The 27,574-nt window shown below is 38.9% G+C and overlaps 1 protein-coding gene across 1 annotated transcript in view; it reads left to right on the forward strand.

Annotated features, from left to right (window-relative positions):
• The first annotated feature begins 3,487 nt into the window (after positions 1 to 3,487).
• The window catches only part of LOC143270436 (vomeronasal type-2 receptor 26-like), a 45,150-nt gene continuing 21,063 nt past the window's right edge, over positions 3,488 to 27,574 (forward strand). Inside the window, exons 1-4 of the mRNA XM_076560363.1 lie at positions 3,488 to 3,705; positions 19,402 to 19,693; positions 21,149 to 21,961; positions 24,115 to 24,342. Coding sequence (XP_076416478.1) covers positions 3,488 to 3,705; positions 19,402 to 19,693; positions 21,149 to 21,961; positions 24,115 to 24,342 — 1,551 coding nt within the window. The remainder of the gene's footprint in view (positions 3,706 to 19,401; positions 19,694 to 21,148; positions 21,962 to 24,114; positions 24,343 to 27,574) is intronic.

Here is a 27,574-nt window from a genome sequence, read left to right on the forward strand (position 1 = left end):
TTTGAAACCTGGAGCTTATGCAGGGATGCTTGGCTCAGTCTGGGAGGAAGGGACTGGACCTCCCTGGACTGAGTCTCCCAGGTCGATCTCAGTCCTCCGGGGAGGACTTGCCCTGGAGGAGGTGGGAATGGGGGGTAGGCTGGGGGTAAGGGGAGGGGGTGGGAGGGGGGAGAACAGGGGAACCCGTGGCTGATATGCAAAATAAAATAAAATTTAAAAAAAGATGCTGATAGTAAACTTCAAATACAGCTTTTAAAAATTTAAGGAGGAGGAAAACTGTCTTAAGAGTTTGTTGAATGTCAGCTCATATGAAAATCTAAAAGGACTGTGAGCTCTGAGCTGCTCTGCCTTTGACCAGTAGCAGACCTGACACACAGGCCCCTTTAAGAAAATGCCTTATATTCCCTAATAGCTGTGTAAGAAATTTTTGCTAAGAGCTTTACTGCAGTTCAATATGGTAATTTCACCCTCATCCAGAAGGTAAGCTTTTGGTAAAGCAAACCAAAAGTTCTGCTGTAGCAGGAACGTTTGTCTGAATTATGGCACAGGGAAGCTGCTATGAATTTGTGTAAAGAGACAGCCTCTAGTTTGTATAGTGATATTCATATTAGAATTATGTTAACCTTTTAATGTTAGTGAAGAAGCTATTGGTGTTTTTAAGACTGATGCAGTTGCATCAGGCGTTTCTTGATTTAAAAGTCTTGTGCAGACAAGACTGTTTTAGTCACCTTAGTCCCATTTCAAAAAAGAAATGCAATCTTTATCATCCTCTACTCCCATAGTGGGAGGCGTGACAGGTAGGGAGATTGCTGTGAGCTCTTAATGGGGGAGGGAGGTTGTGGTTTTTCATATATTAAGAAGGGGGACCTATTGGAGCTCATTTTTAGGTTTCCTAGTGGCTTTACCTAGCAGGTCTGCAAAGAGAGAATGATTGCACCATGGGCCTGAGTGCAGGTGTCTGAGATGGTCTGCACTTGGCTTTGTGAGGGCAGGAGGGAGGCCTTTTGTTCCACCTCTTGGCACACCTTTAAATTCCCTGGGGCAGAGATAGTCGAGGCCTGATGGATTAGGATCCAGGCCCTCTTGAGACTATCCTGCATTTCTCTCTGTTTCCCTTCTCTCTATCCTTCTAACTAATATTTCCTGCTGCTCTTACTCAAGAGTACCCTGGGGGAAATGTCGGGGTAAGAGATGGCTCCCCACAGAGGGGCACTATTAGGAGATATGCTTTTGTTGGTATGGATGTGGCCTTATTGGAAGAAGTGTGTCACTGTGGAGGCAGGCTTTGAGTTCTCATATATGCTCAAGATTAGTGAATCAGATCACTTCATGTTGCTTCCAAGTCAATATGTAGGGACTCTCAGCTCCTGCTCTAGTGCCATGTCTACCTGTATGCACCCTTTCTTCTCACCGTGATGATAATGCAGTAACCTCTGAATTGTAAGAGAGCCACAAAAGTTAATTGTTTTCCTTTATAAGAGTAATAGAAACCCTAACCAAGACAGAAATAAGTTAATATTACAGAGTTAGCAGGGAAAATAACATAAGAATTCCTCAGTCAATTAAAAATAGAGTATTCACTTTATACACTGAGTAATTCCAACATCATACATACAAAAACAACACATGACATGTGCTGATCAAGGACACATCTCCACTCATGTTTAATGAAGCTTAATTTAGAGTGCACACAGTTAAATATGACTTGATTGTCCTTCAACACATGAATACAAGATATTGTATTATTTGATTTTTTAATGCAGAGAAAACATTTTTCTTTTGGTTTTGAGATTGTATTATAATCATGCCTGCTCTCACCTCCCTTTCCTCCCTTCAAATTTTGCCATACAGCCCTCCATGGGCTCTTTGATTATCAGGAGTTGTATCATCAGTAACTGTTGTTACATGCATCATGCATATATGTGTATGTATATACATATGTATTCCTACATACATATAAGTAGTATTAAACCTTTCAAGAAAGGCAATCCTATTATTTTGAACATACAGATGAATGCAGAGATTATGTTCAGGAACATGAGCTAGGCACAAAAAATCAAATGCTGTCTGACCTCATTCAAACCTGGATCCTAAAGTCAATCCCCTTACCTAAGTTTGAATGGTGACTGTGAGAGACTGAATATCAGGGTGTTGAGGAATTGCTTGTCAAAGAACACATTTCAGTGACAAAAGAGGGATAATTTAAAGAAATACTTCAAGGTGTGTGCAGAACTACTACTACTACTACTACTACTACTACTACTACTACTACTACTAAATACACAGTGTTGAATTGAAAAGTACTTTGTATATTTTTTAAGGATTCCAATAATCAAAATTTTGTAAGCTTATACATAAGAGACATCCATTTTTTAATTTATTGCATGATTTCTCCGTCCATTTATGTACTACAAATTCCCCAGTGTAGTCCTCATTGCTCCTTTGAAAATCCATGGCCTCTTTTTTTTCATAAATTGTTTCTACCTATCTAACTTATATACATATACAAAATTTGATTTGTCTTATACTATATAATAATTATCCATAATATATAACAGTATATCAATGGTATTTCTGATGAATAGCATTACAGGAGAGAGGAAGAAATGTATAACTCAAGTATGATTCTATTTCACTGTGAATTTTTAAAAATGTAGAGGGGAAAGGATGTACCAGAGTCTACTAATAGCAGAACACAGAATACTGCTTGGGAATCTTAATATTTTGGATGGTTGAGGTGGGAAATGATCTGTACTTGTCTGGAATGTCCTTACTCCTTTCTCCATCTTCATAATTATTTCTACAATGAGGAGAAAGCAGACCAGGAAGTCAAGATAGATACAAGTTCATTGTGCTTCTGAATGGCAGACACTAGAAACTGTCATCACCACTTCACCCTCTTGTGAAATCATTGTATGGAATATTACAAGTGCATGCTTTGTGGCGGCCAGCTATTGCTTTTTCTCAGTGTTTATAATTTTTATCTGTGTCTAAATCAAACAATCTGGATTGACGACCCACAATTCTGTCTGTGGCTATGGCGCTCTTCAAAGCCACTGTGGACCATTATGAAATCATAGAGGTGGGTGAAGAAGGAAAGAAACAAACATATTTTTCACCAGCATAGAGGATGCAGGTGCAGAGCCCCAGGACTGGGAGATTCCCCAGAGCACATGTGTGAGAGCGGAATAGAATCAAGAAAAGCCAGAAAATTCACGGCCACTCTAGTTACAGTTAGGGAGAAGCTCAGCACTCTGACTTACCCTCAGTTGTCTGGACTTTGCTTCTGTCTGTGCCCTTGTCTGGCATGAGAACCATAGACTATGTGCAGCCTCAGAGCCTGATGCAACATCAGGAACAGCTGTAGCATACAGAGTCTCCTATGACATTGTTGAGGTCTGAGCCTGTTCCATGACCTAAGCCAATCATCTCCTCCACAGCTCAGCCTAGTTGCAGGACATTGTCTCTGTGTGGTGCAGACCCTGACATGTCCCTTCCTCTGCTTTGTCTCTTCCTACTCCTGCAGTCTTTGTTTACATTAGGGGAAGTGACTCACCAGAGATGCTTTGATTACTGGAAGCCCAGCACCTACATGAAGGCTGACATCATCCTAGGTGCATTTGTTCCCATTTACATCACAATGGAAGGATTCTACAAAAGCCATATGTTTTTTGAGATCAAACCAGATATATTTGATAATTTTCCGTAAGTAATTGTGTGACTGTGCTAAGGGTATTCTGGCTACATGACAGTGCGTGCTCCTCTGTGCACATGTAATTCCTTTGAATATAATGAACTGTATACACAGAAATGTGAAACTCATTTGCAAACTTTCCTCCTTCATTATGCATCTTACAGACCTTTGCTTTCCTCTTGTTTATTTTTCAGTCAGGTAGAGATCAAAGAGGGAAAACAACTTTTGTGTCAGTCCATTCTGTGTGTCCGTGGACAGGCTTATATTGTTTTCACACATTGACTCTAACATGACAAGGAGAGGCTCCACTCTGTTCTCATATTTTTGAGAATCTAAATGCCTCCTGTCAGAATGTCTCTTTCTTTCTACAGGCCTGGATAGTTTCTGCTAAATCCCCATGTCCTTAGTGCATCTCCTCTCCCTCAGGTTCTTGCATTGGTCTCTTTAAAATATCTTTTTTTTTTTTTTTTTTTTTTTTTTTTAGTAAATTTATTTTACAACATCAATTAGTTCAACATAATAGCCACAGATTCCCCTGTTCTCCCACTCTCGCCCCCCTCCTCCTCCCCCCACCCCACCCCCCATTCCCACCTCCTCCAGATCAAGGTCTCCCCCGAGGACGGGATCGACCTGGTAGACTCAGTCCAGCCAGGTCCAGTCCCCCCATCCCAGACCGAGCCAAGCGTCCCTGCATAGGTCCCAGGATTCAAACAGCCAACTCATGCAACGAGCCCAGGACCCGGCACCAACACACAGCTGCCTCCCAAACAGATCAAGCCAAATGACTGTCTCACCCATTCAGGGGGCCTGATCCAGTTGGGGGCCCCTCAGCCTTTGGTTCATAGATCCTGTGCTTCCATTCATTTGGTTATTTGTCCCTGTGCTTTATCCAACCTTTTTAAATGTTTACTTGGATTTGGTTTGCTAGTGTTTTATTGAGAATTTTTGCATCAATGTTCATGAGGGAGATTGGTCTGTAATTCTCTTTCCTAGTTCCATCTTTGTATGATTTGGGTATCAGGGTAACTGTAGCCTCACAAATAGAGTGACAATGTTTCTTTTGTTTCTATTGTTTGAAACAATTTCAGGATCTTCTTTGAAATTCTGGTAGGTTCTAGGCTGAAAGCATCTGGCCCTGGGCTTTTATTGGTTGGGACACTTTTGGTAACTGCTTCTATTGCCTTGGGGTTTGTAAGTCTATTTAAATTATTTATTTGATCTTGATTTAATTTTGGTATTTGATACCTATGCAAAAAATTATCCATGTCTTTTATAAAATATCTCAGAGTTTAGACACTGTGGTCATGTTTATTACTTATTAATTCCTTATTGATATTTTAATGCAGTGTTCTGAAATCACATCCTTCATGGCTGATAGTCTGTCTTCTGCTTAGTCAGTTCTCCTGGGGTCACTTTCCCCTGTATTTTTATTGGAGGTTTTGTGTTTTTCATTTCCAACATTTCTATCTGTTCTCTCCCCTGGAAGAATCTCAGTTTCCATTTAGGATTTGACTTCCTTGATACTGAGTCTTTATATATATATATATATATATTATATATATATATATATATATATATATATATATATATATATAATATATATATATATAATTGCTGTGGTTCTTGTCCCTCAGCCTTGGTTTTCCTGTACAGTGTTGCATCTCGTCTCAATGCCCAGTTGGTTTTGCTTGCTTGTTTCCATGTTCTTTTAGGATATCATCTTTTTGCCTTTTGAACTACTCATCTGGCACTTGGTCTCTCTCAGTATCTTTGAGTTCATTTGTTGGTTTGTTATGATATTGTGGAGAATTTATTTGACCTTGCTTTTTCATATTTCCTACTTTTTTTCTATTGTTGCTATTCTTGGTACCTTTGTTCATTTGAACATCAATTCTAGATTAAGATCGTCCTCTACTGAAAAGTATCTTCTTGAAGGTCCAATCCATGCACTGCTCTGTGAGCAGGAAACAGTCTTCCATGCCTGTAGTCCTGGTAGTTGTGGTATTATGGAGTATGTGAAAAGAAAAATGCCAACATACATGCCTAACTTATTTAGCACTTAAAGTTCTCTTAGGAATACTTTCACAGGATGGAAAGACTGTATGTAGTTCAGGATCATGCTACAGCAGGAGGCGAATTGAGTCCCAAGGCCAGGAGAAGGAGAGAGTCTATCTTCAGGGATAGGCAGTAGAGAGGAAAGCTTGAACTGTTAACTGACAGGAGCTTTTTTCAGGAGTCTGTTTGATCTGTCATAGGTGGATTCAAGTCACGACTTCCTGAAGCTTACATTAATTTTTTTAAGTTTACTCTCAGAGATAAAAGTTTTAGATATATATTGTCATGAACACTGTCTGTAATCGGGGCTTAAATTCTCATTGTATAAAAGAACAAAACCAGTGTTTGTGTACAGCTGGTGTAGATTTGTACTTTATAGACTTAGTAAAAACTTGGGGACCCAAAGGATGGTTCTCAGTTACAAACATGAATACTTTTTCTTCTGACCAAGTTTTATACTCTCTCTCTCTCTCTCACTCTCTCTCTCTCTCTCTCTCTCTCTCTCTCTCTCTCTCTCTCTCTATATATATATATATATATATATATATATATATATATATATATATATATATAGAGAGAGAGAGAGAGAGAGAGAGAGAGAGAAGGCAGAGTAGGGCATCTAACTCAATAGTGTCCACATTTTGGCATGGACCTGGTGGTGGGTAAATTGTGTGCCAGGTATGAGCCCAGTCGTCCACATTAGCACAACTGAGGAAAGGTCAAGGAGGAGTATGTTCTTCCACCATATTTGTGAATAGTCTTAGAAGCTGATTCTAGAAGCTGGTATTTTTGTGTATCAGGGGAAGCTTTTTTTTTGTTAAATAGTCTACATTCCATTTTCAGCAGATCTCTCTGAGCAGTGTGAGGGACATCATCTGATTTATTAACTATACCTGATTTTAAACAAACTTTACTTATTTTCAGTTACTTGCTTTGTGCTTGTCTTTGATAGCATGTACAGAAGGCTATGGCTTACCCCTCTGTAAATGAATTACATTTATACTCAGCATTACCAAAACCACAGTTCGGAGCACAGTAAAAAGTTTGATCATTTATAAAGTAACTGACTGTTGCTTAGATTCTAATGGCTCCCTTGGGGTAGTGGGTGAGAATGCACAGCATCATCGGCACAGACACCAAGAGTCCATTGAAGGCAAATAACGAACTCTCTTATTCAATAAGAGGGAAGCCCTTATATACCCTCCTCCCTAGTGCCTAGTCTGTGTGGTCATCCTTCATTGGCTGGGCATGATTAGAAACTTAGACAGGGACTGTTGCTAGGTCCTAGGCAGACTCTGCATGATCAGGAACTCTGACAGCAGTCAGGACCTCTGACAGTGACCAGGAACTCTGATAGCTCCTGTTGCTAGGCCCTCAGCCAGACTGCAGGTTGGCTCCAGGTTGGAAGTACATTATGTGCATGCCTTGGCTCCTGGTCTGAGCCAATTTCCTTGACCCTATGGGCCTATCTAACTACAACTGACCATTAACTTGCGTGTCTTAATGATCTTCTACAATTTATACCAAGTTCATAGTTTGTATAAGATTAGAATTTTATAGTTTTATCCCTGTCAATCTGAGCCCTAAAATTTTGAGTTGAAGATTTAATTGAAGATCCTTTAGCATCAAAGTAAAACCTTAAACCATAATTACAGTCCACATTGTACAGTTTAGCTTCTTTGTCAGAAATCAGATGTTCGCAGGCATGTGGATTAATGTCAGGTCTTCAATTTGATTCTGTTGGTCCACAGATTGTTTTTTATGCCAATACAAAGTTGTTTTTATGACTATAGCTGTAGTAGACCTGAGGTCAGGGATGGTGATGCCTCCAGAGGTTGCTTTACTGTAGAGGTTTGTTTTATCTATCTTGGATTTTTGTTTTTCCATATGAAGTTGAGTATTGTTCTTTCCAGGTATGGGAAAAATTGTGTTGGGATTTTGATGGAGACTGCATTCAATCAGTAGATTGCTTTTGGTAAGATTTTCATTTTAACTATGTTAATCCTACCTATCAATGAGAGTGGGAGATCTTTCCATTTTCTGATATCGCCTTCAGTTTCTTCAAAGACTTGAAGTATTTGTAATACAGATCTTTCACTTGCTTAGTTAGAGTTACCCCAAGGTATTTTATATTATTTGTGGCTATGGTAAAGGGTGATGTTTCTCTGATTTCTTTTTCAGCCCCTTTATCATTTGTATGCAGGAGAGCTAAATTTTTATTGAGTTAATCTTGTATCCTGCCACATTACTGAAAGTGTTTATCAGCTGCAGATGTTCCCTGGTAGAATTTTGGGGGTCACTTATGTATACTATCATATCGTCTACAAATAGTGAAAGTTTGACTTCTTCCTTTCCAATTTGTATTCCTTTGATCTCCTTTTTTGTCTTATTACTCTGGCTAGAACTTCAAGTGCTATATTGAATAGATATTGAGAGAGTAGACAGCCTTGTCTTGTTCTCATTTTAGTGAAATTGCTTTGAGTTTCTCTCCATTTAATTTTTTGTTGGCTGTTGGCTTACTGTAAATTGTCTTTATTATGTTTATGTACGTTCATTGTATTACTGATCTCTCCAAGACCTTTACCACGAAGGGGTGTTGGATTTTGTCAAGGGCCTTTTCAGCATCTAATGAGATGATCATGTGGGTTTTTTTCTTTCAGTTTTTTTATATGGTGTATTACATTGACAGATTTTCATGTGCTGAACCATCTTTGCATCTCTGAGATGAAGTCTACTTGATCATGGTGGATAATTTTTTGATGTGTTCTTGGATTCGGTTGCCAATATTTTATTGAGTATTTTTGCATCAATGTTCATGAGGGAGATTGATCTGTAACTCTCTTTCTTTGTTGCATCTTTGTGTGGCTTGGGAATCAGAGTAACTATAGCCTCATAAAAGGAGTTTTATAATATTCTGTATGTTTCTATTGTGTGGAACAATTTGAAGAGTATTGGTATTAAATATTCTTTGAAAATCTGGTAGAATTCTGCATTGAAGCCATCTGGTCCTGTGCTGTTTTTTTTTTTTTTTTTGGCTGGGAGACTTTTAATGACTGTTTCTATTTCCTGAGCTGTTAGTGGTCTATTTAAATTGTTTTTCTCATCTTGGTTTGACTTTGGTATGTGGTACCTAAATAGAAAATTGTCCATTTCTTTTAAATTTTCTAATTTTGAAGTATGACCTGGTGATTCTCTGTATTTTCTTGTTGTCTGTTGTTATGTCTCTCTTTTCATTTCTGGTTTTATTAATTTAGATGCTCTCTCTCTGCCTTTTGGTTAGCTTGGATAAGGGTTTGTCTATCTTGTTGATTTTCTCAAAGAACCAACTCTTTCCTTCATTGATTCTTTGATTTGTTTTCTCTGTTTCCATTTTATTGATTTCAACTCTCAATTTGATTATTTCCTGGCATCTATTCCTCCTGGGTGACTTTGCTTCTTTGCTTCCTTTTGTTCTGGAGTTGTTAAAGTGTGCTGTTAAGTCACTAGTGTGAAATTTCCCCAACTTCTTTATGTGGGCATTTAGTGCTATGAATTTTCCTCTTAGCACTGATTTCATAGTGTCCACAAGATTGGGTATGTAGTACCCAGATTTTCATTGAATTCTAGGAAGTCTTTAATATCTTTCTTTATTTCTTTTTTGACCCAGTGGTGATTCAGTTGGACATTATTCAGTTTCCATGAGATTGTAGGCTTTATGTAATTTTTGTTGCTAAAATCTAACTTTAAGCCATAGTGGTCCAATTGAATACATGAGGTTATTCCATTTTTTGTATCTGGTGAGATTTGCTCTGTGACTGAGTATCTGGTTGATTTTAGAGAAAGTTCCATGGGGTTCTGAAAAGAACATATATTGTTTGTTGTTAGGGTAGAATGTTCTGTAGATATCACTTAAGGTCATTTGAGTCATAACATCTGTTAGGTCCCTTATTTCTCTGTTAAGTTTTGATCTCACAGATCTGTCCAGTGGTGAGAGTGGAGTGTTGAAGTCTCCCACTATTAATGTATGGGGTTTGATGTGTGATTTAAGCTTTAGTAATGTTTCTTTTACATATGTGAGTGCCTTTGTATTTGGGGCATAAGTGTTCAGAATTGAGACTTCATCTTGGTGGATCTTTCCTGTCATGAATATGTTGTGTCCTTCCTGATTAATTTTAGTTTGAAGTCTATTTTGTTAGATGTTAGGATAGTTACACCATCTTGCTTCTTAAGTCCATTTGATTGGAAAGTCTTTTCTCAGTCTTTTACTCTGAGGTAGTGCCTATCTTTAAAATTGAGGTGTGTGCCCAAGAAGAATAGTTCCTGATTTTGTATCTATTCTGTTAACCTATGTCCTTTTATAGGAGAATGGAGTCCATCGATATTAAGGGATGTTAATAACTAGTATTTTTTTGGTTTTAGTGTGTGTGTATTTTCCTTATTTTGGGGTTATCTGTTGCTTGTGGTTTCAAGGGTACATCTGACTTCCTTAGGTTGGAGTTTTCCTTCTAGTGCTTTCTGTAGGGCTGGTTTTGTGGATAGGTATTATTTCAATCTGGCTTTGTCTTGTAATATCTTGTTCAGTTTGTCTATGGTGATTGAAAGTTTTGCTGGGTATATTAACCTAGGCTGGCATTCATAGTCTCTTATTGTCTGCATTACATCTGTCCAGGACCTTCTGGCTTTCAAAGTCTCCATTGAGGAGTCAGGTGTTATTCTGATTGGTCTGCCTTTTAAGTCACTTGACTGAGAAAGGAGAAACTTTGCTGCTCTTAATATTCTTTCTTTATTCTGTATGTTTATTGGTTTAATTATTATGTGGTTAGAAGACTTTTTTGGGGGTTCTAGTCTATTTGGCGTTCTATAAACTTCTTGTATCTTCATAGGTATTTCCTTCTTTATGTTGGGAAATATCTTTCATGATTTTGTTGAATATATTTTCTGTGCCTTTGAGTTGGTATTCTTCTCCTTCTTCTATCCCTATTATTCATATGTTTAGCCTTTTCATGGTATCCAAGATTTCCTGGATATTTTGTGTTATGACTCTTTTGGCTTTACTGTTTTCTTTTACCAGTGAATCTATTTCCTCTGCTGTATCTTCTATACCAAAGATTCTCTCTTCCATCTCTTGTATTCTGTTGGTTATGCTTGCATCTGTGTTTCCTGTTTGTTTAATCAGATTTTCTATTTCCAGCATTTTCTCTTTTTGTGTCTTCTTCATCGTTTCTATTTAAAATTTCAGGTCTTGAACTGTTTCCTTCACATGTTTACTTGCTTTTTCATGGTTTTCTTGGCTTTCCTTAAGGGATTTATTGATTTCTTCATTTGTCTTTCCCTCAGTTTCTTTAAGGGGAAATTTTATTTCCTCTTTAAAGGCCTCTAGCATCTTTATTTAGTTATTTTTAAGGTTACCTTCTTCTACATTGTGATATTCAGATCTTGCTGTTGCAGGAGGGCTAGGTTTTGGTGATGCCAGATTGCTCTTTATGCTGTTGTATGTATTTTTGCACTGACATCTACCCATTTCTTCCTCCAATAGTTGCAAAAGGTGCCTGTGTCAAAGTGAGGTGCTTTTGGTCCACTCTGTGCTTTCTGTATCTGTGTCGCAGTGGGGGCCTTTCTGGGTCCAATCTTAGCTCTTGGTCTAATTGAAGCTGGCAGATTCTGTATGTCAGGGAACTGTTCTTGGTCCAGTCAAAGCTAGCTGATTCTGAGACTCAGGGAGCCTCTCTTGGTCTTATTAGGGATCTTGGTTCAGTCAGAGCTGGCAGATTCTGTGTCTCAGGAAGCATCTTTTGATCCAATATGAGCTAGCAGATTGTGTGTCTCAGGAATCTACTGGTATCCCAGGGTGATGCTATTGGGGTAGGGTATGGGTCTTGTAGATTGCTGGGTCCTATGGGGAGTTTTGGTGGGGGAGCCTGACACAGGAATCTTACCTCCTGGCCAGCAACTCTTTGTCCAATGAGAGCTGGCGTTTTTCATGTATCAGGAAGTTACTGGTGTCGCAGGCAGATGGTTATTGTGGTAAGGCGTGGGTCCTGTAGAATGCAGGGTCTGATGGGGGGTTTTGGTAGAGGAGCTTGCCCACAGGAGTTTTTTCTACTGGCTGGCAATTGGGCAGAGTTGGGTGGGGGTTCTCATGGACAGGCTGTGTCCTAGGGCCTGGATCTTTGGGTAGGAGAAGAGTTACTCACCTCTTGGTCTAATGAGAGCTGGTAGATTCCTTATCTCTGGAAGTAACTGGGGTCACATGCAGATGGGTATTGGGTAGGGCATTGGTCTTGTAGATTGCAGGGTCCAGTGGGGGATTTCGGCAGGGGAGTCTACCCACAGGACTTTTTCTTGCTGGCCAGCAACTGGGACAGAGTTGGGTCGGGGTTCTTGGGGACTGCCTGTGTCCCAGGGCCTGGGTCCAAGAGGCAGGACTGTCTGGGTGGGAGAAGAGTCCCTCACCTCTTGGTCCAGTGAGAGCTGGCAGATTCATCAAACATTTGCTGTAAGTTCTGTTTTCCACAAGCAGTAATTGAATTAAAGTCACATATACAGTGTGCTGTGTCAGATGGATCTTCCAGAACAAGAGTTAAGTTAAAGTTACACAGAAGCATGATATAGATTTTATGTCTCTCAATCCTTTTTTTAAAATAAATTTTACCCTAACTTTTTGTTACAGATTTTACAGATTTTTCAACCACATTCAATGAATTTACAAAGCCTGAGATAGAGAAAGTTTACAGACTTTTCTTACAAACATAAAGATAAACTTTATACTTTAGTAAAAGTTTTAGGGATGTAAGAGAGGGAAGCAGATTAGCATCCCTGACCTGTATCGGGAATAATTTACTTTTTAGCTGTTTTTAAACACACAGCATCGTTCCCTGTGCTATTCTGCTTTCTCTACTTCTCTTGTCACAGGTTGAGGTGGCTCACCTGACACAGGACAGATATGAACAAAACCCTTAAACAGAATGCTCAGGTCTGGAGGGAGAGAACTAATACCCAACCCCACAGACACTTTATTTATAGAACACAAAAGCATGAAACAATTTTAATATTATAATATTGTCCATACCCAAAATATATGTGAATGCTTGTAAAAGTGTATACAGTGGTGAGAGAAGGGACTGGAGCAAGCAGAGAGAAAAGAGGGCTCTGAGATAACACAAGAGCAGAGACAAGAGATTTTTGAGAGAAGAGGCAGAGAGAGAGAGAGAGAGAGAGAGAGAGAAAGAGAGAGAGAGAGAGAGAGAGAGAGAGAATGAGAATTTAGTTTGGGATCATATGCTTATGATAACAGAAATTGTTACAGTCTGTGGGCATTTGGAAATCCAGTGTGCCATCTATGGTCACTGAGCTGTCCTGAGGCCAAGTCATGTGCAATAAGACAACTAGGATTAATGGAATCTCCAAGTCTGAGAAGGAAAAGGTATTGGAGAAGGCACATGAGGAGTATGCAGAGCAAGCTCCAGGCATAAGGAGGGAACACACTGGGAGGGAGAGCAAGGATGGGAGAGAGAAGGGTAAGTGTCCCTGTGACAAGAATTTCAACCATGATGTCTCCAAGTGACCTAGAGATTTGTCAGAAGGAAATGTCTGAAATAACAAAGGAGCAGCATCCCTTTCTATGTGACTGACACACAGGCTACACACACTCTAGACAACACATTCACACGTCAACATGGAGTGGCCTCAAGACTGCGTCTCAAACATTCTCACTTTATCTAAAACCAGAGAAGTTGGGATCACAGGAAACAGAGATCCCAATGTCTTATCAACAGGCATTGATTTAACTCTAGATAAAACAAACAAACCAATTTAAAACACATGGCACTGAAATGAGAATGCAGAAAACATGAAATACAAATGGCTGAGAAAGATTTTAAAGGAGTTCAATCTCCTCAGCAACCAGTGAAATAAACATTAAAGCTTCTTTGATATTTTGTCTTACCCAAGAACGTAAATTACAACAAATGCTGGCCCTTATGTGGGTTAAGGGGACCACAGACTGCTGTAGGCCCTATGTAAATTAGTGTGGAGGGTTTCCAAAAGTGTGGAAAAAGATCTACAATATCCTCTATGTTTATCAATCCTGGGTATATACGTAAAGGCCTACACATCCTACTAAAGAAATTCTTGAACATCCAGGTTCATTGTTGCTATATTCACAGTAGCCACGAAGTGAAAGCAGCATAGATGTCCCTCTACTGATGTATGGATAATGAAACTGTAGTACATGTACACCAACTGATTTTATCCAGCTGAAAACACAAATATAATTATAAAATTTACATGTAATGGATGCAGCTGGAATTACCACTCTGAAGAGGGTAACCCAGACACAATAAGACAAAGCCAGATGCTTTCTCTCATATGCAGATGCTAATTTTGAATCTTCAGGTATCTCTACTTACTGGTGTACCCATGTAAACCAGGGAACTAGTAAGGTGCAATAGAAAAGGGATTTCACTAGCAGAGGAATGGAGCACATGTGGTATGAACAGGGGAATGGAAATACTGGAGCAGGAAAGGTTAGGCAGTGAGTTCTGGGAGTGCAGATCAGCAGAGGGAGTGTGTGAAGGATTAACAGTAAGACCTTGGAGAAAACTACATGGGAATGTATTAATATGGAAGCATCCTAAAATGCATACATATCTAAGGAATTTAAATGTCATCCTTCTATAGCTGCAGAATAGTGCTTCTCCCAGATACCATCGGCCATCAAACAAAAATCCCAGCGCTAGGTATGTTTCAAGTTGTTTGTCAATGCTGTCAACACACTCCCAAACATTACAAGCTATTTTTTTTTTTTGGTTTTTCGAGACAGGGTTTCTCTGTGTAGCTTTGCGCCTTTCCTGGAACTCACTTGGTAGCCCAGGCTGGCCTCAAACTCACAAAGATCCGCCTGCCTCTGCCTCCCGAGTGCTGGGATTAAAGGCGTGCGCCACCACCGCCCGGCAAAGAACAATGGCTAGACCTCTTTTGTTATTTTGTCTTTTTTTTTTTTTTTTCCCCAGAGCTGAGGACCGAACCCAGGGCCTTGCGCTTGCTAGGCAAGTGCTCTACCACTGAGCTAAATCCCCAACCCCTACAAGCTATTTTTGTTGTTCGTGGTTGCCCTCCAGAATTTGATGGTGTTTGCATACTTGAGTTATAGGACTTGGAGAAATCAAGCTGGGGCTGACATGGAAACTTTATTCCTACCTGCTAGCATCCACAGAGCTGAAAAGTTTTATGCACATTAATAAAAAGAAAACATAATCAACTGTCTAACACACTGGTGATTTGTGAAACCTACAACTATGACTGGCAGGGAAAGATATGCACACTGGTAGCATATGTTTATAGTGGCATGAATATTATAAGGATAACCCATAATATTCTTATTATATTTAGGTCCAATTCCATTAGACAGATCTCATGCCTCACTCCCTTAACTGACCTAAGAAACTCTGGCTAGTCATGCCATTAATCCAAAATGAGAACTACTATAATTATTATGCTAAATAGACAAATATTGTACCTTACTCTTCAGTTCTTACCTTTATATGGACAGTTCAATGCATACTTCCTTCATACCTTTTCAGAGAAGCTTCATGTTCCAATAGCTGGTGGTTATTACACAGACCTATAAGTGATCACCAACCAGATAATAAGAGACTGTGCTCAGCTCTACATGGGGCATGTTCATCATGTACTTTTTCCCCAAAGCTCAGAGACCATGTCAGAAGACCGGTAGACTTTTCTAAGATTCAAAAGTAGTGCATGATTTGGGGTGAAATTATTCCTTACATCACATGGTCATGGCACACACAAACCTACTGCACAGGACCTGCAGGAAAAGATGCCAAACACATTAATGGGATAGAGGATCATGAATGCCTTTCTGCCTGAGGAGCCTTTGGCATTTGATAGCTTTCAGGAAAGGGAAATTCAGTTTTATTTAGGGTGTAAACACTGAGAGGATTCCCATACTGCAGCAGAAGGCCTTGCTATAATGTATATGTTGGTAATGCAGAGTGGACTCTATGGGGAATTACAGAGAATGCACTTGAATTTGGGTGGAGAAATTGTCAGGAAGGATAAGGGAGGAATATGTGGTAATGGGGGTGGCACAGATTTGCTGAACACATATGCTGTGCATATAAGGTATTCTCAAGTAATTTAAGCATACATACTCTGCTAAATGGAGTGGAGAAAATTGAATCAAGTATAAAAATTAAAAAAAGAAGATGAGCATATGGAGGGAGGTCAGCTGACAGTGTGGAATCTTGTCTTTTCTTTGGCTTATGTTGTTCCTGAGTCTTTATTGGATGAGAATCTGAAGTCCACCAGCCTGTGCTCATAGGAGCCATTTTCCCCATTTGAACATCAGAGCCATGTAGCTACTTTGAGCTGTGAATTCTGAGAACTAGCAAGATTTTCTCATTCTTTGGGGTCAACCCCAACCATACTGCTCTGATTACTGTTTAGGTGGAGGATGTCTCCTTGGTGACTTGAGACTGGGAAGCCACCATATCATGAGAACATTACAGGCGCTGACCCTTGAAAACCTTTTCAGTATTAATCACCAGGTGAGAGGGCTGCTGTGTGATTCTCAGACTGACAACAGGATGTCACAGTCTTGTCCTTCACTGCAATGACCAACAGGTTTGCAATTCTGTATTTTTTACTGACCTCATGGTCTCAGAGGTTTTGTTCAAACTCCAGGATAACTCTTTGGTGAGAAGCCTGTTTTGTGGTTGCCCAGGGCTGGGCTCTCTTTCTTATGTCCTTCCTGGAATAGCTTGCCTGCTGCCTAATCCCTTTGGTCCATAATTTTCCTACACTCCTGCTCTCTAAAATAAACGTTCTATACTTTCTATCACTCAGGACATGTGGCAGACTAAATACAGTACTCATAAAAATATCTCAGACAATTTATTTTGATCTCTCTGCTCCTCAATATTTAAGATGCAATTCTATCATTTTCTCTTTCATTTTCTACCTCCAACTCTATCCTGTCCTCCCAGTCCCACTCTCTCTCAAATTAATTTTGTTTTGTCATTTTAATGAAGAAGGATGCACACGTATATAAACAAATGAGTACACAAATTTAACCAGCTGAACCTATTGTTTCGTGTTAAGTATTGCTTTTGTGTCATAGGAAAAACCTCAGCCCTCAGATCAAACAGAAGAGACAACTCATTCTAGAACCAAATTTGAGTGACTATGGCTGGTGAACACAGATTTGGCTGACCCCAGATTCCATGTTCCAAGGTGGGGGCAGTTTCATGAAGTTTTTGTAGTCAAATATAAGAAATTTGTAAATCAAAAGATTAGTGAAAACAACAGAGAGGAAGTCACAGACAAGATGTGAAAACTTATCCCACAGACCCAAGATGCTATGCAATGTCATTTTTAGCTTTTAGGTTGTTGGAAGTCAGTTGTCTCATAAGTTAGTAGATTTCAAACATATTTAATTAACTAGTTATAGGAGGTTAGCTCACCTGCAGACATGTCCAAGAAAAGGCTTTTCAGGGTACTACAGTTAGCCTGGAATAAGTTAATAAGCCTCTAGACCTACAACACTTCAACCTTCCATATCATAGAAGTTCTATTCAGTCAGTTTGCAGACACGGCTCTTTCCAGGGATTCTCATGTATGTATTTATAAACATGCATACAATTATACACATGTATGCATTTAAACACATCTATGAATTTGTACACATGTATGTATTTATACACAAGTATGCAATTATATTCACATGTATGCATTTATATACCTGTATGCATTTATACACATGCTTATACTTCTATACGTGTATATTTATACACATGTATACTTTTGTACACATTGTGTTGTATACATATTTGCATTTATAGAAATTCATAATTCATACACAAGTATTCATTTATACACATACATGCATTTATACACATGTATTCTTTTATAAGCATGCATAGACTATAGCATGCTATACATGCATATATTTATACATATGTATGCATTTATAAACCTGCATGCATTCATACTCATGCATACATTTATATACACATATGCATTTTTATACATGAATACATTTATACACATCTATTCATTTTACAATATATGCATTTATATACATGCATACATTTATATACATGTATTCATTTATACACATGCATGCATGTGTACACATGCATACATTTGTACACATAGATGCACTTATGCACATGTATTCATTTATATACATGTACACATTGATACACATGTGTACATTTTTAGCCATGCATGCACTTTTACTGGTGAATATTTGGTTTTGGATAATCCCTGGGGAAGAATAATTTCTCCCTCTCTCCATAGCTTCCAATTACCAGGTTTGAATAACAGATCTCTCTTAACAGAGGATCTAGCCATAGATCTCAAATTAACACAGTGTAAACAAACTACATTTCTTCCTGCTGCCCTCAGGCCTCTAGGTAGATTCTGCTTCAACAGAACCCAGGGGACTTGGGCCTCATGAATTCTCTGACTTGTCTGCAGTGGGACTAGGCAGGCTCTTGTCAAGCAAAGTTTTGAAAGCACCTCCTAGAGACCACTCCTCAACCACCAAATGACCTGTGTGAGACAGCTCAGCCCAACTTCCTGCTTCCAGAGTTTCCTTTCCTCTCATTCTGAGCACTCTTCACTGCCTTCATGGATTTGGGAGCTTTTCCTCTTTTCATATTCTATTTTCATGAACTTTGATTCTTTCACTGGCTTACACAGGAGATGCTATCACTCATTTAATCTGCAAGCTTAGAGAAACTCTCTTTTGTTTCTTTCTTAGTTTTTCGATTTTTAATTTTTTTTATTTTATGTCTATGAGTGTTTTCCCTACATGTCTATCTGTGTACCATATGCCATATGTGTGTCTTCTGACTGAAGATGGCAGAGGAGAAAACATAACTTCTTAAAACTGGTATACACTATTGTAACCCAAAGAGTACCTGCTTTGACCTGTTAGAGCGCTCCCCAAGAACAGCAAGTAGTCTTAACTTCTCAGTCACTTCTCAAGCCCCAGAAGCACTTCCAAAAAGGTTTATTTATTTTTATGGCAGGTGTTTGAGTGCTTTCCTTATTGTATATGTGTGTATGCCACATGTGTGCCTGGGGCCCAAATATGCTAGAAGAGGAGCTCCTGGCTGGATCTACAGATGGTTCTGAACCATCATGTAGGTTGTGGGATTGTTGCAATGTTTTCTACGACAGGAGGCAGAATGCCTAGTGCCTAACTCTCAGTCTATCTCCATAAGAAACACTTTAACACTAGGCGTGCATGCAAACAAAATTATTACACTTTTCAAGAATGAGTATGAAATCAAATCATTACAAAATAAAAGGATATGAAACTCTTATTCACAATCCTAGAGAGAAGGCTAGTGTCTTTCCTTGCCCAATACTTCCATGAATAGAAACATCATAAGCACCATGTACTGATAGGCACAGGACACAGACAAGTAACACTAAATCCACACTATGCTCTTCAAGAAACCAAGTACTGAGACTTCATGAGTCATTCCATGATGTTTCTGAGCTGACAGGGGCTCATTCACAAAAGCTTTATATGTCAGAAAAGAATTCAGAACTTAATGACCTCTAATTTCCTGAATTTGCTAAGGAACTACTGAGAATAGTGGCCTGACTGTGCACAACATCCTGCCCCTCCTGTTTAGAGAGAGATGGAAAAACTATCAATGTTTGCTGGCCTTCTACTTTGCCATTGAGGAGATCAATAAGGATGTCCACCTGCTTCCCAATGTGACCTTGGGTTTCCACCTCTACAATGCCTTTAACTCCCACCGGAGAACCTTGGAGGGCCCTCTGATGTGGCTGTCTGGAAGGAGTGAGTTTATCCCTAACTACAAATGCAAAACTCAACACAAAGCTCTTGGAATCATTGCAGGAACCAGGCCTGAATTTTCTGCTGCGATTGGAACACTTTTAGAGCTCTACAAAGTTCCACAAGTAAGTTGGCAAAGTTTTGGTGTCCATAATCACATAAAACATCTGACCAAAAGAAAATGGAGAAGTTGTCTATGCTTCCTGCTGGTGATTTCAAATGTAAGTGAAAGAATTATGTGGATCCTGGTATGATCAATAGTGGAGTGTGGTGAAAAACATGAGCAGTAAATACTGTGGATTTCTATGAAGATCACTTAGTAATATTCATGATTATATCTCCAGTCATTGGCAAGATGTACTTGGCAGCTCATAGCTGAGTGCTGTTCATAAGTAAAACATACAACCCAGATAACTAACTGCCCAAGCTGGGGTATAAACATATAAGTTAACCCTGTGTTCGATGACTGACAGATAGAGAAATAGTAAGTTCAGGACATGTAAACAAATCTGGGACAATCCTTGCGCCATAACAAATGAAAATGTTACAAGGAGTTTAATTTTATATTCTGGAAAGTAGATCTCAGAGTACCACTCACAGAGAACATCCACTTAGATACATCCCGACAATTAGTTCTTGCCAGGCACTACTGAAGCAAAGCAACCATCAGTAGGCATCACTGCAAGTAGAGAAAATATTTGGTGAGTGCTAACTCATGGATAATCAAAATTATAAAATCAGACAGTGTAAAACTGATTATTATCACTCAGTGAAACAATTTATACATTTAATGTATCCTAAAGTAAGAAAAAATTATATACACAGGAATTTCCATCATCTTATAGTTTTGTATTTTAAATTAGTTTCTTGGTAATGACTTTGTCAAACCTATCATTTGGGAAGTATGATGCAACAGTGCTTGGTGAAGTTACCCCAGATATTCATGATTTGCTCTTTTCTAACACAGGAGCGAAATCTGTGAAAAATGTGTTATTTACATTCCTGAAGGCAGAGGTTCTAGGGAAGGTGATGTCCTGTGGTCCGAGTAAAGCACTTGGTAATGCTTCTGCAGTCTATCTCTACACCCCATACTCTGTTCCATTGTTATTGGAACAAGAGAAATCCATGGTGCCTTTAAAATCTAACATGAACAGAATATTGTTCACTCACTTGCTTCAGAGTTCTTTTTTTTTTTTTTTTTTTTTTTTTGGTTTTTTTCGAGACAGGGTTTCTCTGTGTAGCTTTGCGCCTTTCCTGGAACTCACTTGGTAGCCCAGGCTGGCCTCGAACTCACAGAGATCCACCTGCCTCTGCCTCCCGAGTGCTGGGATTAAAGGCGTGCGCCACCACCGCCCGGCGCTTCAGAGTTCTTAATAACTTTGGAGCCCATAGTACTTGACAAAGACCATATTCCATCACACAATGAGAGAGAGAAGCTAATATCACAGAAGACAGTCTCCTTACCAACATTCAGTTTCCTGATCCCCTTATGCGATTAATGAACTCACTTTCTCTCTAAGGGTGAGGAATTCAAATACCTAGAAACTCAGAATCCCCTTTTTTTCTGTTTGCTTCTACAGGTCACATATGGAACTTTTGATTCTATGCTAAGTGACAGAGATACATTCCCATCCCTTTACCAGATGTCTCCTAAAGACACAGCTCTAGCCCAAGGGGTGACCTCTCTACTGCTGCACTTTGGCTGGAAGTGGGTAGGGCTCATCGTGTCCGATGATCTGAAAGGAAAGGAGTTCCTCTCTGACCTGAAAGCAGAGATGGTATCAGAAGATATCTGTGTGGCTTTTACAGAAAAACTCCAGGCTAATTGGAAGTTTCAGTTAACATCTAATGTTGGGTTGGTGTATTTGATCCAACATACACAAGTAAATGTGCATGTATTCTATGGTGATTTAGATGACTTAGTATTTTTCTGCGTGGTAAATGAAATCATGAACGCCAAAAGGAAGGTGTGGATCATGGCAAAGTCCCACTTTGTTTACTTAGAGTCTGTATTCTATGAAAAAAATGATTTTATGGACTTTTTTGAAGGAAGCTTCTCATTTTCAAAGAAGAGAGATATCCCTGGCTTCAAGCCATTTCTAGAGGCACTTACACCCTCCCGGTACCCAGGAGATCTTTATTTCCATAAATTCTGGATTGACAATTTTTATTGCTCACCTCCTCCTCTGCTATGTGGAAATCATAAACCCTGCCCACTGAATACATCCCTAAAGACAAAGCAAGAAATAAATGTGATGATCACTTCTGAGCCTAGCGTTTCCATATGGAGTGCAGTGTATGCAGTGGCCCACACCCTCCATAAAATGCTTCTGAGGACAACAGAAATGGGATCTCATGAAGACACAAACCACGACAGGCTTCTACCCTGGCAGGTAAGCCTATCTCAAAAGCAAGGGTAGCACTGGGAACTTATTAGCACTTGAGTCACTGAAGTCAAACATAGAACACGTTTTCATCTTATAGTAAAAATAAAAGGCAAAATGGAAAGAGTTTTTCACAGTGGGTGTGTATGTGTCTGTAATTATGGTGCACAATTTGGGCTACTGTAGCTTTGATTTCAAGACATGAAATTTGTGTATATTTTAAGAAATGTTTTCCTTTTATGAAATGAAATTCTGTTAAAATATCCAAAAATCAATGATTGTCAAAATTAGCAAGTTCAATAATAAAAATTTACACAGTTTCATGGAATATATCTGATGCCATCAGATAGAGACATAGTCACCATATCTAACAGCAGCTATTTCACATAAAATATAATATATATTTAACCACCCAAGACTATGGGGAGAAACTTTTATGGAAAATAAAAATAGCCTGCCATAACCTCAAAAGTAACTGAGAAAAAATTTGCTTTTTACAGACTATTTACTCTTAAATAAGATAAAATTGAGGAGAAATCGAAGACCATGCCTCCATCATTAAATATTATAATACAGATGGTGCTCATGAGCCTAGGCCATATCACCTTTTTATAGTTACAAGTGGGTATGTTTGGGCTTAAACCATCCTGATATAAACTTAGGACTCAATTATACCTATGAGCCTTGATGTTCCCCTTCAAATAGGTGATCATCAAGAAGTTTGTTGAACAAACTTTTCATTTTTATTTCATTTTCATTCAGTCTAAAGTAGATAAATAGAAAATGAACTCTGAAGGTTTAGTGTACTATGTAGCTTTTAATATTATGAATATCAATATTTGACATAGACATTGACACTGTTTGTGAACATGGCTTCCAGAGATGTGATCTTAGGTAAGTTAGTGTGTCTCTTGTACAGAAAACTGAATATCTAAAAAAACAGTTCTTTATGAAATGAGTTGTTAATTAGTTAATACAATAATGAATCTCAGAATGTGAAAAATTAACCCATTGTATTAATTTAAATACGTAATGAAATCAAGCTGGAGGGATGGCTCAGCATTTGGGGCACTTGATGCTCAGTCAGAGGACCTGTGTTTGGTTGTTAGCATGGCAGCTCACAGTTGTCTGTAACTCCAGGTCTTAGGAATGTGACACTCTCTTCTGCTCTCTGCAGATATCAGGAATACAGTTTGGGAATATACATGCATACACATAGGCAATACACATAATTAAAAATAATACAAATCTAGGGACCAGAGAGGACTGTGAAGTCAGATGTAACTGCTGCTCTTGACAAGATGCAGGTTCAATTCCTAGTGTCTACATAGCAGCTTACAAATGTCTCCAAGTCCACTTCCACTCAATCCAGCACCCTCTTCTGGTCTTAACGGGCACCAGGAACATGTGTAGTGCACATACATATGTCCAGGAAGGAAATTCATACATAAAATAAATTAATATAAAAATAAAAGTAATCTTTTTAAAAATCTAGCTTAATCACAGAACATTTAGATTTTAATTTTGACTCCAATATTGTTCTTATCAAAGTTGAAAGACAAAAGTTGTGACCCAAACTGAATTAAGGATTGGAGGCAGGCAGTGAGTCTATTTCCAATTTCCTGAAGTACAAATGGCATACAAAATTTCTGCATATTAATATATATTTTCAACAGTTTGGAATTTTGCATGAACCCCTGCTAATATTATCAAGTCCAGACACTATATCTATATGTATACCTATCTACCTACCTAACCATACACACATAGGTTCATGGTGTGCCATAAAGAAGGTAAATATCTTAACACTTATAAACCAATAGACATAGTGTTGCTTCCATTTTGCTCCAGATTCACTCAGAAATAATCTATATTTTCTAATTAGAGACATTTTTCTCTTGCTGGGGAGAGACACAGGGCCTGTCCACCCTGCACTATGTTCCACTCCTTAGACAACATTTTTCTTTGTGTTCAGCTACTTCTACATTAATTTCATAGGGAGAAAAGTTCATCTCACTGGAACAAGTGGGGGAGACAATTGCTCACATGAAGCCTCTTCAAAAAGAAAGCCAGAGCAGGGAGAGAGAAAGAGGATTGCTCTTAGGGACCACAAGTGAGAGATTTGTATGCACTACTCATACCCAATTGATGTCTCTCTCCAGCTTCATCCTTTTCTGAGAAAAATTCAATTTACAAATGCTGCTGGAGACCAAATATGCTTTGATGAGAACAAGAATCATGTGGAAAAGTATGATATACAAAATTTTAAGGGACATACAAATCATTATTCATTTCTAGTTAAAGTAGGAGAGTTTGTCTCCAGGAGTCCACGAGATCAAGGCTTGTTTATCAATGAAGTTATGATCAAATGGCCAAGCAACTTCAATCAGGTCTGGCTGAATTTCAATATTTAATATGTAGACAAATACCTGGAAAGATTTATGAGAACTGATTGTGATGTCTCTTTGAAATTTTAAATTATTTTTATATTCTAATTTCTTAGCTCCTGTTGTGAGGTTGTGTGTGAATTCTCATGCATGTCACTGCCTGTGCTCGTTGAGGCCACAGTCAGCACTGGTTACCTTCCTCAGCTTTTCTTCATTTTATTTTAAACATAGTCTCTTTCTGAACCCCTTGCTTTCTGATTTAGCTGTACTCAACTGGACAGTGATACCCTGTCTCCATGAATGCCATATTGGGAATACAGGAACACAGTTCTCCACCTCACTTTTCTATATTTCCCTTTTGCATGATCAAATTCAGGACCTCATGCTTATATTGCAAGTACGTTAAGTACTGAGCCATCTCCTTAGTTCTGTTTGATATCTTCAATTTAAAAATAAATCAGTCTTTTGATTTTACTTTGATATATGTATAGATATGCATATACATGTTCAGGTACATATACATATACACATAAGCACACACTTATTGATGGATAATGCTGGTAGATAGAATTAGTTTAAATTGAAATTCAATTTGGGTGTGTTCATTCATGCTGCAGTGAATGAATAAATCAGCGTACATGACTGTATATGTGAGTCTATGTTTCTGTGAATATTCACATATATGCACACAATCATGTGTATAAATATATACATATTTCCTTATATATATGCATGCTGATGATTAATTTTTCCTCAAATTAAGACAACTCATACTCAAACATGCCCACAGGTTTTACAAAGAGGAAATAAATTACCAAAGTTTATGCAATTTCTCATTATAACTGATGTTTGTGAGCTGCCTGATTTGTATCCTGGGAGCTGAACTCAGGTTTCTCTGTGAGAGCAGCCTGCACTCTGAGTCACTGAGCTGGTTCTCCAGCCCCATGTACCTATTAATATGTAGATATTTATGAAACAGACACTGACTTCAAATCATGGCAAGAAGCATGTCTAAGGGAAGGACAGAAATATATTCTTGCACATACAGTTTCCAAAACTATTAATATTAAAATTGTGTTAGGAATATAGTTGTTTTTTAATATAAATACATTTTTAATTTCTTTTTTCGTCTTTTTTTATTATTGAGAAATTTTCTATTCAATTTATGTACCAACCACAGATCCCCCTCTCCTCCCTCCTCTCGCCCCACAGCCTTCCCTCCCACCCCACCCCACCCCCCATTCCTGCCTCCTCCAAGGCAAGCCCTCGAATGGGGAGTCAGAAGAGCCTGGCACATTCAGTAGAGACAGGTCCAAAGCCCTCCCCCTACACCAAGGTTGTGTAAGGTGTCCCACCATAGGCACTGGGCTCCAAAAGGCCTGATCATGCACCAGGGATGGATCCTGATCCCACTGCCAGGGGTCCCCTTATCAGTTCAACCTATTCAACTATCTCTCCTATGCAGAAGGCCTCGTGTGGTCCAGGGGGGCTCCACAGCTATTAGTCCACAGTTCCTGAGTTCCCACTAGGTTGCATGGTTGTCTCTGTAGGTTTCCCCATTGTGATCTTGATGCCTCTTGCTCATAGAATCCCTCTTTTCTCTCATCAACTGGACTCCTAGAGCCTGGCCTGGTGCTTGGCTTTGAATCTCTGCACTTGTATTCATCAGTTATTAGACAAAGCCCCCCCCCCACTGCAAGTTTGTTCATGGAGATCTCATCTCTTTCTCCTTCACAGGGTGATCCATTCATTCTTCTTTGGGTCCTCCTTATTAGCTAGCTTCTTTGGAGCTGTGAGTTGTAATTTGGTTATCCTTTGCTTTACATCTAGTGTGCACTTATGAGCAAGTACATATCAGGTTTGCCCTTCTAAGTCTGGGTTATCTCACTCAGGGTGTTATTTTCTAGTTATATCCATTTGCCTGCAAATTTCATGTTGTCATTGATTTTTTACTGCTGAGTAGTACTCTATTGTGTATATGAGCCACCTTACTTATCCATTCTTCAGCTGAGGGGCATCTAGGTTGTTTCCAGGTTCTGGCTATTATGAATAATGCTGCTATGAACATAGTTGAGCATGTGTCCTTGTGGTATGACTGAAATTCCTTGGGTACATGCCCAAGAGTGGTATAGCTGGGTCTTGAGATAGATTGATTCCCAATTTTCTGAGAAACTGCCATACTGATTTCCACAGTAGTTGTACAAGTTTGCATTCCCACCAACAGTGGAGGAGTGTTCCCTTTCCTCCATATCCTCTCCAACATAAGCTATTATCAGTGTTTTTGATCATAGCCACTCTGACAGGTGTAAGATGGTATCTCAGAGTTGTTTTTATTTGCATTTCCCTGATACCTAAGGATGTTGAGCAATTTCTTAAATGTCTTTTAGCCACTTGAGATACTTCTGTTGAGAATTCTTTGTTTAGCTCTGTAGTCCATTTTTTAAATGGATTGTTTGGTATTTTGATGTCTAATTTCTTGAATTCTTTATATATTTTGGATATCAGACCTCTGTCAGATGTGGGTCTGGTGAAGATCTTTTCACATTCTGTAGGCTGTTGTTTTGTCTTAATGACCTTGTCCTTTGCCCTACAAAAGCATTTCAGTTTCAGGCGGTCCTATTTATTAATTGTTGCTCTCAGTGTCTGTGCTACTGGTATTATATTTAGGAAGTGGTCTCCCATTTCAATGCCTTCAAGACTACTTGTTGTGGGATAATGCCCTTGTACACTCATTTAATAAAATGCTGATTGGCCAGTAGCCAGGCAGAAAGTATAGGCAGAGTGAGTAGATGAGGAGAATTCTGGGAAGAGCAAAGGCTGAGTCAGGAGTTGCTAGCCAGAAATTTAGGAAGCAAGATGACCAGGCAGAACTGAGAAAAGGTACAAGCCACATGATTAAACATAAATAAGAATTATGGGTTAATTTAAATGTAAGAGCTAGTCAGTAATAAGCCTGAGCTTTTATAAGCAGTTATAATTAATATAAGCCTCTGTGTATTTACCTGGGGGACACAAGTGGGAGAGATTTGTCCCTATAGCTGGCTAGCCAGGACACAGGAAAACTTTCAACTACAACTACTTCCTACTTTTTCTTCTATCAAGTTCAGTGTAACTGGATTTGTGTTGAGGGCATTGATCCATTTGGAATTGAATTTTATGCATGGTGACAGATATGGATCTATTTGCAGTTTTCTGCATGTTGACATCCAGTTATGCCAGCACCATTTGTTGAAGA

This window comes from Peromyscus maniculatus, chromosome 23, assembly GCF_049852395.1.
Source record: "Peromyscus maniculatus bairdii isolate BWxNUB_F1_BW_parent chromosome 23, HU_Pman_BW_mat_3.1, whole genome shotgun sequence".
Taxonomy (NCBI): Eukaryota; Metazoa; Chordata; class Mammalia; order Rodentia; family Cricetidae; genus Peromyscus; species Peromyscus maniculatus.